Consider the following 16,612-nt stretch of genomic DNA (forward strand, 5'->3'; position numbering starts at 1 on the left):
AAGCATCAGGACCAATTTAAAAAAAAAAGAAAAAAGAAAATTGCAACATTTGGAAGTATGTTTAGCAATAAGAGAAACCAAGTTTGTAGAAAAAAGGTTTGTAGGTAGAAAAATTGCTGCAAGAATAAATGCTAGTTAGAAGTTAGCCATTGCTAGTAAGTACTTTGGACTGTGGTCTCCAGATTATATAAATTATCTGTGTACTGTTAATTTTTTTTTTCTACTCTGCCTACCTCAATGCCTTTGAAGATGTTTTTAACTCCTTTTTTTTTTTTAACTTTTAAAGTGTTTTCCAAGTCTCTACCATCTCTCCTTTACTTTCTTATCCTCCATCCTCTGCCCTTCTATAGCATTTTGTGTGTGTGTGTGTGTGTGTGTGTGTGTGTGTGTGTGTGTGTGTGTGTGTGTGTGTGTGTATTGGTCCTCAGGCTTGAACTCAGAACCTGAGTGCTGTCTCATGTATGCATAAATATATATATAATATATATGAATTTTTATTGATATATATCAGAATATGTGTAACATACATCATATGCATATGATGAAATTTTATTCATCTGTCGGAATGAATAGTATTATGTTATTTACAGAGAAATTGATGGACCTGGAAAAAAAAACCATGTTGAGTGAAGTGGGTCAGGCTGGGAGACACAAAGTATACATGTTTTCTCTCATACATAGAAGTTAGACCCAAAATATAAACATACTTGAAAACATATACTGGCCATTTGTATATATACACAGGATCAAACTGAATTGAGTATGGTATGCATAAGGGTAGGGTTCCATGGTGTAACCCCTTTGAACAATTTAGAAACAGGTTAACAAAATGAATACCAGAAAGCTAAAATATCTCCTTTCTGAAGGAGATGGAGGCTAAGAAAGTGGGAGAGAGAAATGTGGATAATACATGTACATATGGGAAAACAGAGCTAGGAAACTTTAGGAGACAGATGGAGATGGGATAGATGGGAGTTGGGAGAATGCTGGCAGGAGTGACACTGATCAAGATCTACCATACGTATTAGGGGACGTGTTAAAAGTACAACTTTTTATTGAGATTAGGTGATTACATAAATTTCACACATTTCACAGTATTGTGGAATAGTGATAGTTACAAACACATTTTAACCTTCACAAGGCAAGTTGTCATTATTATGGTCTATAAAGTTTGTGAATTTTATGAGCTTTGACAATACAATTATTTCTTCCACATCAGATGATATGTACATTTCTTTCCTGTTGCTTAGTGAAAGCTGTTCCCTTTTTCTCCCTCATTCCCTCCCTCCCATCGTTGCCTTTGAGTTGCCTAGTTCATTTTCATCTATGTCCAGTAAAGTGCACCTATTTTAAGATAATATTAAAAACAAGAAAAAAGAAGAAACAAAATAGTACATGTATGAAGAGTTAAGATAAATACAGTATATAGCTGTACAGTGTATCCTTACTTGAACTCCAGTACAAGGAAAGGAAAATTTCTCCTTCATGCACCACAGTAAAGCTAGCAGTGGGGCTAGGAATGTGGCTTAGTGCTAGAGTGCTTGTCCAGCATGCATGAAGCCTTGGGTTTGATTCCTCAGTACCACATGAACAGAAAAGGCTAGAAGTGGTGCTGTGGCTCAAGTGGTAGAGTGCTAGCCTTGAACAAAGAAAGAAGCTCTAAGGGACAGTGCCCAGGCCCTGAGTTCAAGCTCCAGGACTTGCAAAAATAAAATAAAGCTAGCAGAATTAAAATCCCTCTTGTGTGGGAAAACGCATTAGTCATTCCCCCAAATATATCCTATATAAAAGTTTAAGCTGGGCACCGGTGGCTCACGCCTGTAATCCTAGCTACTCAGGAGGTTGAGATCTGAGGATCGTGGTTCAAAGCCAGCCTGGGCAGGAAAGTCCGTGAACTCTTATCTCCAGTAAACCACCAGAAAACCAAAGTGGTCGCTCGCCTTGAGCTGAAGAGCTGAGGGACAGCGCTCAGGCCCAGAGTTCAAGCCCCACAACGGACAAAAAAATAAATAAATAAATTCAAAAGTACATTATTAAAATTTTAAATAAAGATAGTGGTTCAACTGAATACGTACCTTCTGTATTCTGTGGATTTTAAAAATTTTGTTTTGTTTTTGTGCTAGTACTGCAGCTTGAATTTAAGATATCTAGTGCATACATTCACTACCAGCTTTTTGGTGGTTAATTGGAGATACCAGTCTCAGGGAATTTTCTGCCCAGGCTGACTTCAAATTTTAATCTTCACATCTCAGTCTCATGAGTAGGTAGGATTTTAATAAGTATGAACTACTGTTACCTGGCTATACTTTGTTTTTAAAGAATGATAAAGGTTAAATTGCCCTTTTTTTTTTTTTTAACTTACATAGCCCTTGACCCCCTCCCCTCATTGACTTTGTTGTTTGTTTTGGTGGTTCCTGGAGTTTGAATTCAGGGCTTCAGGTATGATAGGCAAGGGCTATACCACCTGAGCTATGTATCAAAACCTAGTAACATAAAACTTTGCATAAGGGGGGCTGGGAAGGTGGCTCAGTGGTAGAGCGCTTGCCTTGCATGTTCAAGGCCCTGGGTTCGATTCCTCAGCACCACATAAGCAGAAAAAAAAAGCCGCAAGTGGCGCTGTGGCTCAAGTGGTAGAGCTCTAGCCTTGAGCTGAAGAGCTGAGGGACAGTGCCCACGCCCAGAGTTCAGGCCCCACGACTGGACCAAAAAAAAAAAAAATTTCGGATAAGGCATCATTGCTTAATGTTACCAGCACATAGCGTAGAGAATAATGTTCATCTTTGTGGTGTAGTTCTAGAAACAGATAAATTTTCAAAACTGGATACACAGCTAGGTACAATGACTGTAATTATCGGCCCAACTTATTTGGGAGGCTAAGTTAGGAAGATTGTTTGAGCCTTTCACCCCACCTGCAAAAAATGAATAAAACTGAGCATACAATTATAGTAACTCAGAAATATTCTGCAAAGAAGAATAACTACCTTAACATTTTTCTTGAGTAAATTAATAATGAGTCGCCTATTTTAAATGAGTAAGATTTTTGTTGTTGTTGTTGTTGGTCATAGCTCTTGAACTCTGGGCCTGGGTGCTCTTCAGCTCAATGTGAGCACTCTACCACTTGAGCCACAGCGCCACTTCTGGTTTTCTGAGTGGTTTATTGGAAATCAGAGTCTCACGGAATTTCCTGCCCAGGCTGGCTTTGAACCTTGATCCTCAGATCTCCTCCTCCTGAGTAGGTAGGATTACAGGGTGAGCCACTGGCATCCAGCAATTGTTTTGTACTTATTGAAGATCACTGAAACACAGTCTTTTGATTTACTGTTACTAACAGCCTAGGCCTGATACTTTATGTTTTATTTTTATGTTATAGAGAACAATAGTTTTAAGGCAATGCAATCAATGGTCTTGACCCAAGCTTACTCCCTTTTGAAATTAAGTGCCAAAACAGAATGACTCAACATCTTGTATACATAAACACTGGAGGGGGTGGCGGGGACACCATCCAGCATACCATGAAGCACAAACAGTTGACTTATGTCAATAAGCAATTATATCTGCAAATACAGCAGAATCCACAGAGACATGAACTTATCAATTCCATGTGGCAGGCATCAAACCCCATTAACCAAGTGTGAGAAAATTTGCAAAGTGATGGATGTCTGCCTGGGTTCCTGGACTTTAATGTAGTTCCTCCTGCCTGTGACCAGTAGCTCACTTCAAACTGACTGACAACAGTCAGAGGTCTTCCTGAACCTGCATTTGACAGTTCTGTGCCTTGAATGATTCTGTACCTATACTTATTGGGATTGGGACTTCACTTATGGTATTTGAAGACTAGTTCTATCATGTATATAATCAATTCAGGAAGTACTGTTAGGTCGGACATGAGCCAAAAAAATCAACATAGAAATGCATCACCAACAACTTTAAAGTGTAGTGTTTAACTTTCTTATTCTTAGATAATTTAGGTACTGGATAGATATTATGGTTTTCCTAAAGGCAGCCTATTAACAGTATTAATTGTTAAAAGGTTATTTATATTGAAGCATATTATATCTCTTATATTATATCTCTTTGTAATTGTTCTTGTTTGTTTTCCCTATAGAACCACAAAGAACAAGTCAGTTCTTCATGGTATGTTTTTTCATTTTGCAGAGAGCAGTTCTGGGAGTTGAACTCAGATCCTGGGCACTGTCCCTGAGCTTTCTCATTCAAGTATAAGTGTTCTCCCACTTGAGCAGAGCTGAAGTTTTTTAGTGGTTAATTAGAGACAAGCATCTTTTTCACGTTTCTTTTTTTTCTTTTCTTTTCTTTCTCCTTTTTTTTGGGGGGGGGTTGTTGTTGGTCGTGGGGCCCTGAACTCAAGGCTAGCACTCTACCACTTGAGCCACAGTACCACTTCCGGTTTTTTCTGCTTATGTGGTGCTGAGGAATCCAACTCAGGGCTTCATGCATGCAAGTCAAGCACTCTACCACTGAGCCACCTCCCCAACCCCGAGATAAGCATCTTGTAGACTCTCTTGCCCAGGCTGGCTTTGAACCTTGATCCTCAGAGCTCATCCTCCTGAGTAGCTGGTACCTGGCTTTTTTTTTTTTTTTTTGACAAGATTTTATAAAGTGGCCCAGGCTAACCTTCACTCAGCCTCCTAAGTTCTGGGATTAGAGGCACAAATCACCATATTTAGCTAATAAGTCAGTTCTTTACATAATCACCTCTCTGAAGTTTCAAGATTGCTACTTAGCTATTTATTAGTTTCTTTTAGACCTTTCTTGTTAGTTATGAACGTATAGTACGTTTCTGTTTTTTAGGTTTGTTTTACTGAGACAGAGTCTTGTTATATAGTCTAGGCATATTAGAAATACTTCCAGATCTTCATTTCATAGATCAGCCAGTCCTGAATGATCATCACATCACACACTTTGCGTAATCCCCATCCATTTCCTGTCTTTAACCATTTGATCTCATGCCTCATCACTATAATCTCACTCTACTAGCACTGCTCAAGGTAGTGCTAAGACTCTTATCAATATTTTACTCTTGTCCTTTAGTGAATTTTAATAAACATAGATTTGCTTAATAATAAGAGGATTCTTGTTCAGTGATCACAAGAGGTGACAAAGATGGAAATAAGGATTATTTAATGAATTATATAAGCCCTGGTATTTATAGCAAGCTGGCTGGTCCACACCAGGATTCAGCTATGGGCTAGAACCTTTATTACAATTAAGAGCATTATTTAAACGTGTTTCCTAATGAGAGTTCTGATAGGTTTAAAGTTAGAAGGTATGCTGGAGGGCATGGCTCAAGGAGTACCTGCTTAGCAAGTGTGACAAGAGTGAAGTCCTGAGTTCAAACTCCAGTACCACCAAAATGATCAGATATGAGTTCTACAAGAGCATCGTAGCATCCCTCCTGTGCAAAGTGTGGAGTCAGCTTGGCCAGTCAAGTAGCTTGTGTTTAGCTTTCCCATAAAGAAGTGGTCATCAGGAGGTAGTTGTCTGAGCCAGAAATCTAGATGACCACATTGAGAAACTGGAAAGAGGCATAGAACTGTTAACCATGTTAACAGTGATTGAGCCTTGCTTCTGGTTTAAAATGGATGCTGAGACAATGATTAATGATTTAATATGAATTAAATTATAAATTATAAGAATTCATGACAGGGAAACAAGATTTACTTCTCTGGCACTAAATCTGACCTGTAAATCTATCTCAAGATCATTTCACGTTTTTATAGAGATTAGGGAGTTGTGACCATAAGGAGGTACACAGGGAATATTTTGGGGGTGATGGAAGTATTCTGTACTTTGAGGTGATAGATACATAAATCTTTACATGTAGGAAGTGGCGCTGTAGCTCAAGTGGTAGAGTGCTCGCCTTGAGCTGAAGAGCTGAAGGACAGCGCCCAGGCCCAGAGTTCAAGCCCCATGACCAACAAAAAAAAAAATCTTTACATGTAGTAAAATTTGTAGAACTATATATCAAAAGAAAAGGAATCAATTTTAAAAATGAAAATATTAATAGAGAACAGATCATTGAGAAGATTATACAAATTCTATTCTCTGGGCATTTATAGTTTAAAAGTAGCATTCAGATATGTATGTAAATAAGGTAGAAAGTAAGAAATTTTGAAATAGAATAATCTATAGAAGAAACGGCTTGTAGGGGTGAGGTGGTGGCTCAATGGTAGAGTGCTTGCCTTGCATGCATGAGGTCCTGGGTTCGATTCCTCAGAATCACATAAGCAGAAAAAGCCAGAAGTGGTGCTCTATGGCTCAAGTGGTAGAGCTCTAGCCTTGAGCTGAAGAGCTGAGGGACAGTGCTCAAGCCCAGAGCTCAGGGCTCATGACCCACAAAAAAAAAAAAAAAAAAAAAAGAAAGAAAGAAAAAGAAAAGAAAAGAAAAGGCTTGTAGTAGAGAAAGGTTCATAGAAACAATGGCTTAGAGTAAATTTTTTTTCCCCCAGTGAAAAACTCCCCTTAAACCGACTCCCCCCAAGTTAGCTGACTGCACTGGAAATTCAATAGTAAATACAGAACTCAAAGTCTAATACAGTTGTGATATTGTAGAACTAACATTTTGATGCAGAAGGCAACAGTTTAAAATATTTCAAAGTTGTTTTTAATCTAAAAGGAAATCTTGAGTCTTTCATGTTAGCAATCGGGTTCTTTGATAGTGTAAATGATCATAATCAGGCTAAGGAATTTTTGTTCCCTTAGTTCTACTATTTACTAATATATATTTATGATGGTGTTAAGTGAATTTGAATGCCTCACTTGATATGATCATGTGGTTCTTTGTATTTGTATGATAAACCCCAGTTGGTCTTTTTTTTATCATGTTAATATATCAGATTAATTTCTCATTTAATAGAAATTTAACAGCTTGAGACATAATTCATAAAACTCACCTAAAGGTATACAATTTTATGGCTTTTAGCATAATCACATATGACCATCTTCATAAGCAATTTTAAAACATTTCTGTCCTTTATGTACATCACGGTGACTAAACAGATAAGAATATATTTTGCCTTTAGTGTAAATAAAAAATGTTAGCTTAGTTTCTGTTGTTTTGATGAAGTATACATCCTGCTAACTGTGATGTTTTCTACATATTCTTCTGATATTTTCTTTCTTTTTTTTTTTTGGTGGGGCGTCCAGTAGTGGGGCCTGAACTCTGGGCCTGGGCACTGTCCCTCAGCTCTGCAGCTCAAGGCTAGCACTCTACCACTTGAGCCACAGCGCCACTTCCGGCTTTTTTCTTTTTGCTTATGTGGTGCTGAGGAATCGAACCCAGGGCCTTGAGCATGCAAGGCAAGCGCTCTACCACTGAGCCACCTTCCCAGCCCTGATATTTTCTTTTTTATGTGCATATACTAAAAGAAAAATTATAGGACATTTCTTATATTTGTCCTCTTATTTTTCTCCTGGTGGTTTCTGCCTTGCTTCTCAATGTCTTAAGGCACCAATATTGGACTTAAATCAACTCTTTTTATGGAGTATTCTATACTTGCTATAATAAGTATACAGAAAAAAGCAAAAATATTTTAGTCATAATAATTATTACTATTTTACCCATAATGGCATTTCATGTTGCTTTCCTCTGCTATGTAAAGAAGCAAAGATCTCTGTTAGTAAAGCCTTGCCTGTAATTTATTTACTGTAAGGTAAACAAGATAGGATCTACCAAAGTATCTTCCTGATGCAAATGCATTCTAACTGTATTCTGGAGGAAGAAGAAAATAATTTATATTATTGAGCTGTTTAAATGAAGACATTTTAGTAATATGTAAGAAAGAAGAGTAGGGATATGTCACACATGATCAAAACAAAGGTTATTTGAAAGAAAAGAAACTGCAGTAAACTGTCTCAAACACTTATTAGTGTTATGACTATAGAAAGTGACTTTATTGAGTTATTAGTGTTTCTTGGGAGTTGTGTAGAGATGAATCTGAGGAGAATGTGATGAAGACTATAAACAGTTCCCCAAGGAAATATTTGTTAGCCACATCGTTTTCTTAAAATTGTGCATGCAATTTGAGAAGAGACTCTGGCTCATTGGCTCTTGAAGAACCTTTGACCTAGATATTTTATAAAGTGTTGGGCACCTCCAAAAGACTGTTAGTTAAGAAGTAGTCTTTCAGTGTTGTAATTACTTTTTTTTTTTTTTAAATAAGACTAAGTGTAGTAAGCTTTCTCCTTTTAAAAATAGTTCTGACATCTGAAAGTAGCAAGGATAGTTATGTAGACTTATGAAGTAAAAATTCTTTATTCTTTTTAATTTTTAGGATTTGTAATAGCGACCAAGACAAGATCGAGAAACAGCCCGAGAAAGAAAATTCTTGGAATTAAAAAAGCCTAAACTTATTTGGCAGAAAAGTACTTTTTTTCGTATAGTCAGCTGAAAGTCTTTTTCAAATGAAAAAAATGATTGAGGTTTGGAAAGAATGTAAGTAATCTTTGTGCCAGATCTTTAATCCAAAATAGCCAAGTACTGAATTTTAAAAAAATAGTACTTCTTTGAATTAATTATGTAGTCAACTCTAGCATTCCATGGTCACTAAATAGTGTTTTCTTTTTGGTCTTCTATTCTTTGTGGAAACTTTAAGTTCACAGTCCAGGAAGTTGGTTTGTTTTTAGTGGTCTAATTTCCCCTGAAAAACTTTGAAGGTCAGGTTATGATTTCTAATTTTTTAACTTAGTTTATTTTGACGATTATTTTACTATTTTATTTTCTGTTTGGAAAAGTTTCAATCCTTTTTATTAGGTTGGTGTTATTATTGCTAGTAAGAAGATTCAAGATTAGATACAATTTTCTGTATTGTCAAGTTCCATAATTTGAGAGACTGAAATTTACATTGCCTCATATATAAGTGAGTATGCCAATTCTTAGAGGCCTAAGCACTTCATATCCTGTTACTTCATAAGCAGAAAGTTTTCATGTTATAAATGAGTTTTGCCCAGCTTTTTAGGTGTGGTAGGCAATTAGTGTGGGTCTCAAATGAAGCTTTCTGTGTGTATGTAAAAGAAAGAAGCAAAAGAAAGATGTATTAGAATATTGCAAACACATATAGATAGATGAATCATTGAGGGTAATGAAGTGTCACTTCGTTGCAAGTTTGAGTTGCATTTTCCTAATGACTAATAATATTGAGCATTTTTTATGTTGCTTATTTGCTTTAATATACCTTCTTTGGCAAAACATTAGCTTAAATATTCTCTATTTTCTTTTTTTTTGTTTTTTTTTCAATAACTTGTTATTGAGCTTTATATTGCTACTGAGCTTTATACTGTTCTCAATCTTTGGCTTTTCATTTTCTGCACATATTATTTTAAATTGTTATATCTGGGTGGGGTGACACATCTGTAATCCCAGCAATTTGGGAGGCTGAAGCAGGAGGACCTCTTGAATCCATGATTTAGTGACTAGACTGGGTAACATAATTAGACCTTGTCTCAAAATGTTTGAATGAATGAACAAATAAAATAATTTTGGTAGAATAATATAACATAAAATCAATAACTTTAGTTATTTTAAGTATATGGTTATGCAATTCAGTGACATTAAACACATGATAATATACATTATCACTTATCACTTACTTAGAGAACTTTTCGTCTTTCTAAATGGAAACTTTTTACCCATTAAACAATCACTCCATATTTCTCTCTCCTCAGTTCCTGATAAAGTCTATATATTTTCTGTTTCTATGAATTGCCTATTTAGATACCTGATATAAATGGAGTTACATAATATTAGTTCCTTTGTTTCTGGCTCATTTAAGGTAGCACCATGTTTTCAAGGTCCATCCAGATTGTAGTATATATCAGAACTTGGCTTCTTCTTGTGGCTGAATGATACTCCATTGTATGTTGTATTAGTTTTATAGGGATACCATAACAAAATAACAAAATATCATACTAGGTGGTGTAAAAAACAGAAAGACTTGGAAAAAATTATATTAAGTAAAGTAAGCCAGGCCCAAAGAAACATAGGTCCCATGGTTTCCCTTATTTGCAATAACTAGTATATGTCTGAGGCAAGCAGAAAAGGTCAGATAAGTTGATGTTAGGTGAAAAGAACTCCAAGATAAGTATTTAAATGTTTTTTCTTTCATGTGATTATTTCTAACATATTTATAAGATAATTTCTTTGTTGCTTTGTATGTCCCTCCCCCACAGTATAACCCCTGCTTTCACTGTATTTGATGTTGGTATAATTTGTGGAGGGGAAGGGAAAAAACAAATCGCTTAAATAGGGATACAAGTAGACCCATTGCAAAAAAAAAAACAAAAAAACCCCCACAGAAATTTGTTTTCTCATAGTATTGAAGATTATATGTCTAAAATGAAGATGAGCTGTTTAGTTTCTCCCATAGTCTTTCTCCTTAGCTTGTAGATAGCTGCTTTTTTAGCTGCTGCTGCTTTTTTTTCTTTACTTTTTTTTTTTTTTTTTTGTATGGATAGTGGTGTTTAAACTTATGAGCTGAGTGCTGTTCCTTAGCTTTTTCTGCTCAGGGCTGATCCTTTACCACTTCAGCCATACTTCCACTTCTAGTTTTTTGCTGGTTATTTAGAGGTAAGAGTATCATGTACTTTTTCTGCTTTTTAATTTTTTTCCCCTAATTCTGGGCTAGGCTTGAACTCGGCCTGGGAACTGTATTGAACTTTTTCAGCTAGATCTTTACCACATGATTCACAGCTCCATTTCTGAGTTTTTGTTGATTAATTGGCAGTTAGGAATCTCATGGACTTTACTGCCTGGGCTGGCTTCAAACTGTGATCTTCAGATCTCATTCTCCTGAATAGCTAGGATTACAGGTGTAAGCCACTAGCACCTAGCTTCTACTTCTTTATTGTTGAATCCTCCTTTCATTTTCCCTCTTATGCATGCAGCCCTGGTATCTCCTTTTACAAGAATACCAGGCATAATGGATTAAAGCTCATCTACATGACCTTGAGTTCTCTTAAAAACCCTTAAAATACAGTCATAGTCCAAGAGACTAGTATCAGAGTTTCAACATAGGAATTTTAAGGGACACAGTCCATTCTATAACATATGTATACACCAAATTTTTCTTAATTTATTTATTTTTTGGTGCCAGTACTGAGGTTTGAACTCAAGGTCTTAACTCTTACCTGCTTAGCTTTTTCATTCAAGACTAGCACTTTACCACTTGAGGCATACCTCTACTTCCAGCTTTTACTGGTTTATTGGAGATAAGATTTATTTATTTATCTCCAATAAACCAGTAGATTTGTCCAATAAACCTCTAGATTTGTCTGCCAGGAGTGACTTTTGCCTCCTGAATAGCTAGTATTACAGGGGTGAGCCTCATTCATTTATTGATGAGTATTTGAGTGATTTCTGCCTTTTGATTTGTCAGTACTATTGCTGCAAACATTGATATATAAGTATTTGTTTCAATCTTTGTTTTTAGTTCTTTTAGGTAAAAACCTAGGCATTTCTGGCTTATATGATAATTCTGTGTTTAACATTTTGAACAGTTGTGAAAATACTTTGTACAGTGGCTTTACTATATGATTTTAAATGTTCATCAGGTTCCAATTTTCTTGCTTTCTCATCAACACCTATTTTGTGTGTGTTTGTTTAAACAGTAATAACTATGTGAACTGGTGTCTTAACTGTGTTTTTTGATTAATTTCTTTCTATCTATCTATTTATTATTATTATTATTAATGTTTTTGCCAGTTCTGGGGCTTGAACTCAGGGCTTAGGCACTATCCCTGAACTTTCTTTGATCAAGGTTAGCATCCCACAACTTGTGCCACAGTGCCACTTCTGGCCTTTTCTGTTTGTATGGTACTGAGGAATCTAACCCAGGGCTTCATGCATGCTAGGCAAGCACTCTACCCTAAGCCACATTCCCAGCCTTGATTTGTATATTTTTTAGAGATAAGTGATCCAGGCCTGTCATCTCCCACTCCTGCTTCTGCCCATTGAAAATTGATGAGGTTCTTTCCATGACTAGAGAGGTGTAGAGTGGCCATTTCTATCTCTAGGCTGAGGCTGAAAGTTTGCTGAGGGACTACACAGTTTGGGCATGTGGTTGACCAGTTCTAATGAATGATCTCATACCCATAATACCACCCACCTTACTCTGCCTCAGCTGGAGACCACCAGAAAGCCTTTTTCTCCTTTAGTATCCCTTCAATGACTTCTAATGAGAAAGCCAGTTTCATGTTTATTTGTTTTGAAGAAGTACTTAAAGAATTCTGTTATCACAGGATAAATATGGAGTTAAGAGGCAATAAATTGCAGACATAGCTTGTGTTGCCCATACTTTAATAGGTCATCCACTGTGGCTTGAAATTGCTACTTGTCAATTTCCTGGTCTTCAGTGTGTTCATTATTGAAAAACCTCTAACCTAGGATCTTAAAAAGTGGAAAATTAAATTACTGCATATAAGCATCTATAAAGAAACCTCTAACAGAGCCTGGGAATGTGGTTTAGTGGTAAAGTGCTTGCCTAGCATGCATCATGCCCTGGGTTCGAATCCTCAGTACCACCTAAACAGAAAAAGCTGTAGCTCAAGTGCTAGAGTGCTAACCTGGAGCAAAGAAAGAAGCTCAGGGACAGTGCCCAGGCCCTGAGTTCAAGCCCCAGGACTGGCAAAAAAAGAAAAAAAAGAAAAGAAAAGAAACCTCTAAAGTACTTTAAACAGAAATTGCTTTGTGATGTCATCTTTTCTGTTGCATATCTAAATAGAAATATTTTTAATTGTTGAAACTGACTAAAAACTTATTTCTATATTATGATATTTCTTTCAAGATATATTTATGTGGTATTTGAGTATAGCTAAACCTGGTTATTTGGGAATTAAAATAATTTGGAGCTATAACTGTACATGAATTTAAGCTTTTCTTAATCTCCGTTTGTATCATAGCCTGTATAAATGTTTGGTAATTGAGTTAAGATTCATCAGTACCTTTTCTAATTGGTCCATGCTGTCCCTTCCATACTGTTTCGCTTTCTTGGTACTAGGATATAAACTCAGGGCCTTACACTTGCTAGGCAGGCCTCTACCACTTGAGCCCTATTGTGTGTTGGTTATTTTAGAGGTCTTGCTTTATGTCCAGGCCAGCTTGCACTGTGATCTTCCTATTTGTTCTTCCCCGTTTTCTTCTTCCTAAGTGGCTAGGATTACAGGCTTGAGCCACTGTGCTGGCTCTCCATACTGTTTTGATGAGCAACTACTTTGAATGTCATTCCCAGTTTTCATAACCAGTTAGGTTCTACATTTTGATTGCTTAGGGCTTGGACTATTAGTCCAAAAATAAGAAAAGTAAAATATATGTACAGATTTTTTGTTTCATTTTGTTTTTAGATATTTCAGTGAGAAGTACATTTTTCCCTTGGCTGTATATTGGTTTGTTTGCAATAAGCATTGTTATATGTAGCTTATCCTAGGGAAAACAATTTATATTAAATATACTTTTTATTACAACTGACAGCAAACTAAATAGTACTTTTAAAAAGTATTATATTACCTAACCCTTTAGGTTTTGTTTTTCAATTTTCTTTCTTCTCAAATTTTTGGCTTTTATTGTTAAGTATGTGAATTATGAATTCAGAACTATTATATTTACAGCTGTCTTCCACTTTTTTTAACTAGTATCTTTATTGATGAGTCTTCTAATAGATCTATATGTTATATTTTCTTTTTTTTCTCTCTCTGTTACTGGCTTTGTGCTAGCTTAAGACTGACACTCACCTACTTGAGCCATGCCTCTAGCCTGGCTTTTTGGTGGTTGTTTGGGAGATGGGGTTTCTGAACTTTTCTGCTCGGGCTAGACTTGAGCCTCAGTCTTCTTGATCTCTACTTCCTGATTAGCTAGGATTAGAAAGTGTGAGTCAATGGCACACAGCTAAGCCAGGTACTCCTAACTGAAGCATGTTAGCCTAAACCAGTATTAATATAAAGAGTAGAAATACTTTTTTTCTGTTGGTAGTGGAGCTTGAATTCAGGATCTTTGAACTTTTTTGCTCAAGGTTAGCACTATACTTTGAACCATAGTGCCACTTCCAATTTTCTAGTGGTTTATTGGAGATAAGAGTCTCATAGACTTTTCTGACCCAGCTGGTTTGAAACCGTAATCCTCAGATCTCATCCTCTTGGTATCTAGGATTCCAGAGCCACTGGTGCCTGGCTAGAAATGATTTTTTTTTTTTTTTGGTTGGTTGTGGGGTCTGAAGTCTGGGCCTGGGCGCTGTCCCTCAGCTCTTCAGCTCAAGGCTAGCGCTATACCACTTGAGCCACAGCGCCACTTCGGCTTTTTTCTTTTTCTTATGTGGTGCTGAGTAATCGAACCCAGGGCCTCAGGCATGCAAGGCAAGCGCTCTACCACTGAGCCACCTTCCCAGCCCCAACTTCAACAATTATTATTTAGTTGCTCCCGGATTACAAAATACAAAATTTGTGAAACTTTTTTTGTGTTTCAGAAATCTTTTTCTAAAAAGGACAAAGGAACTCAAATCAGTTGTTCATAGTGCGCCTGGTTGGAAATTATTTGGAAAAGTCCCTCCCAGAGAGAATCTCCAAAAAACTTCCAAAATCATTCAGCAGGTAAGTATTGATATAGCTTTGAAGTTTCTTATAGCTTTTAAAGGATTATATGCCTCTTGCATGGCTAGGGTCACAGGTATGAATTATTATGCCCACATTATTGGTTAGATGGGGCTTTGATAACTTTTTGCTTAGGCTGGCCTCAAACTGTGATCCTGCTAATATCTGCCACCCAAGTAGCTGAGACTAGAGGTATGAGCCACTGTGTCTGACCTAGGCATCATAACTGACTACACTCTCTCTGCTTTAAGCATGGTAGTTTCTCTGGCTGTGATTCAGTTGTATTAAAGAGTTCCTTCATCTTGGGCAAACATGGTCTTAAAATAGAGATAAGGAGTTTGTTCTGTTTCTGAAAGATTGTTCTGGCTCTCTATAAATGAATGACAGTGGCTTATGTTTGTAATCCTAGCTACTCAGTAGGTTGAGATCTGAAGATTGTGGTTCAAAGTCAGCCTAGATAAGGAAGTCTATGAGACTCATCTCTAATTCATCACCAGAAAGCCAGAAATAAAGCTATGGCTTTACTTTAAGTGGTAGCCTTCACAAAAAGTTCAAGCACCCTATCCAAGCCCTAAATTCAAGCCCCAGAATCAGCACACACACAAAACTTAATCTTATTAATCTTATTTGAGAGATTATTTTTTAAAAACAACCTAAATTGCCTTAAGGATTTTCTATAAAATCCCCACTCTATGGTTCCAGCCAGTGGAAGGTAGGCTAGCACTTAAGCCACAGCGTTACTTTTGGCTTTTTTGTTTTTGTTTTGTTTGGTTGTGGGGCTGTCTCTGAGCTCTTTTGCTCTCTACCACTTTGAGCCATAGCTCCACTTTTCATTTTTTGAGTCGTTAGAGATAAAAGTTATATGGGGACTTTTCTGCCTAGACTGGCTAGGAATAATGATCTTCAGGATCTTAGCCTCCTGAGTAGCTAGATTACAGGCATGAGCTACCTAAGTCCCTGTAAGATTTTTTTTTTATATAAAGAAGGAAGATGTGGTTCTGGGAATTATACATCAGCAAACTTGTTATTGATATTTGATGAAATTCTAGAAATAAATTTCATATAGTGAACGTTTAGGACAAGTATGGCAATTCATACCTGTTATCTCTGCTACTCAGGAGGTAGGCTGTAGAAGGATATTAATTCAAAGCCAGTCTAGGCAAAAAGTTGTCAGTAGTATATTACAATAAAAAGTTGGGCATGGTTGCCCATATTTTTTATCCCAACCATATGGGATGCTTAAGTAAGAGGATCTTGGTCCAGGAAAGCCCTGGCAAAAATATTCCAGACCATATCTGAAAAATAATGAAAAAAAGAAAAAAAGGGGGCTGGAGGACATAGCATTAGTGGTAAAGCACATGTCTAGCAAGTGTGAAGCTCTGGGTTCAAATTCCAGTACTGAGAAAAAAAGTGAATATTTATGAAAGAGTGCTCAAATTGGAACATTAAATGTGTCCAGTTACTTTCATCCTTTTTAATAGAATTTTGCTCAATGAAATTAGAAAAATATAAAAATATTTTCTTAGTGTAGTGAAACATATGACAGAATTTTGGGTCATACTTTTGTATAAGATGTGTTGGCAGAGTTTCTAAAGTTAGTGTAGCTAACTATAGCAGATTGAAATATAAAACAACCATTTGATTAGAGGTTCAGTGTCAGCCTTGTGAGAGATCTTCTGAGCATTATAGTGGAATTATCCATCTCAGCATTTCCATCTCTGATCTGGATAAGGATTTACTCATAGATTATTTTTTCTTTCTTTATTGAAATTTCACAGTATTATGGGATAGTGATATATTTAAAGTCACAAACACATTTTAACCTTCACAAGTAGCATTGTCATCATGGTTTGTAAAGCTTATGGACTCTACAAACTTTGACACGACAGCCATTTTTCCCAAATCGGGTGATACATACAGTTATTTCCTTTTGCTTAGTGTAAGCTGTTCCCTCTTTTTCTCTCATTCCCTCCCTCCCATTGCTGCTCATGAGTTGCTTAGTTCATTTTCATTAATGTCC

At 36.5% G+C, this 16,612-nt stretch overlaps 1 protein-coding gene across 2 annotated transcripts in view; it reads left to right on the top strand.

Annotated features, from left to right (window-relative positions):
• LOC138836092 (TBC1 domain family member 12-like) overlaps positions 1–16,612 on the top strand; it is a 67,947-nt gene that overhangs the window by 21,964 nt on the left and 29,371 nt on the right. For both annotated transcript variants that reach the window (XM_070034580.1, XM_070034579.1), the window contains exon 2: positions 14,469–14,592. Coding sequence is in view for 1 of the 2 variants with exons in the window: in XM_070034579.1 (XP_069890680.1) it covers positions 14,469–14,592 (124 nt within the window). In the remaining variant the exon portion in view is untranslated. The remainder of the gene's footprint in view (positions 1–14,468; positions 14,593–16,612) is intronic.

This window comes from Dipodomys merriami, unplaced genomic scaffold, assembly GCF_024711535.1.
Source record: "Dipodomys merriami isolate MVZ:Mamm:240054 unplaced genomic scaffold, mDipMer1.0.p SCAF_249, whole genome shotgun sequence".
In the NCBI taxonomy this organism is placed as follows: Eukaryota; Metazoa; Chordata; class Mammalia; order Rodentia; family Heteromyidae; genus Dipodomys; species Dipodomys merriami.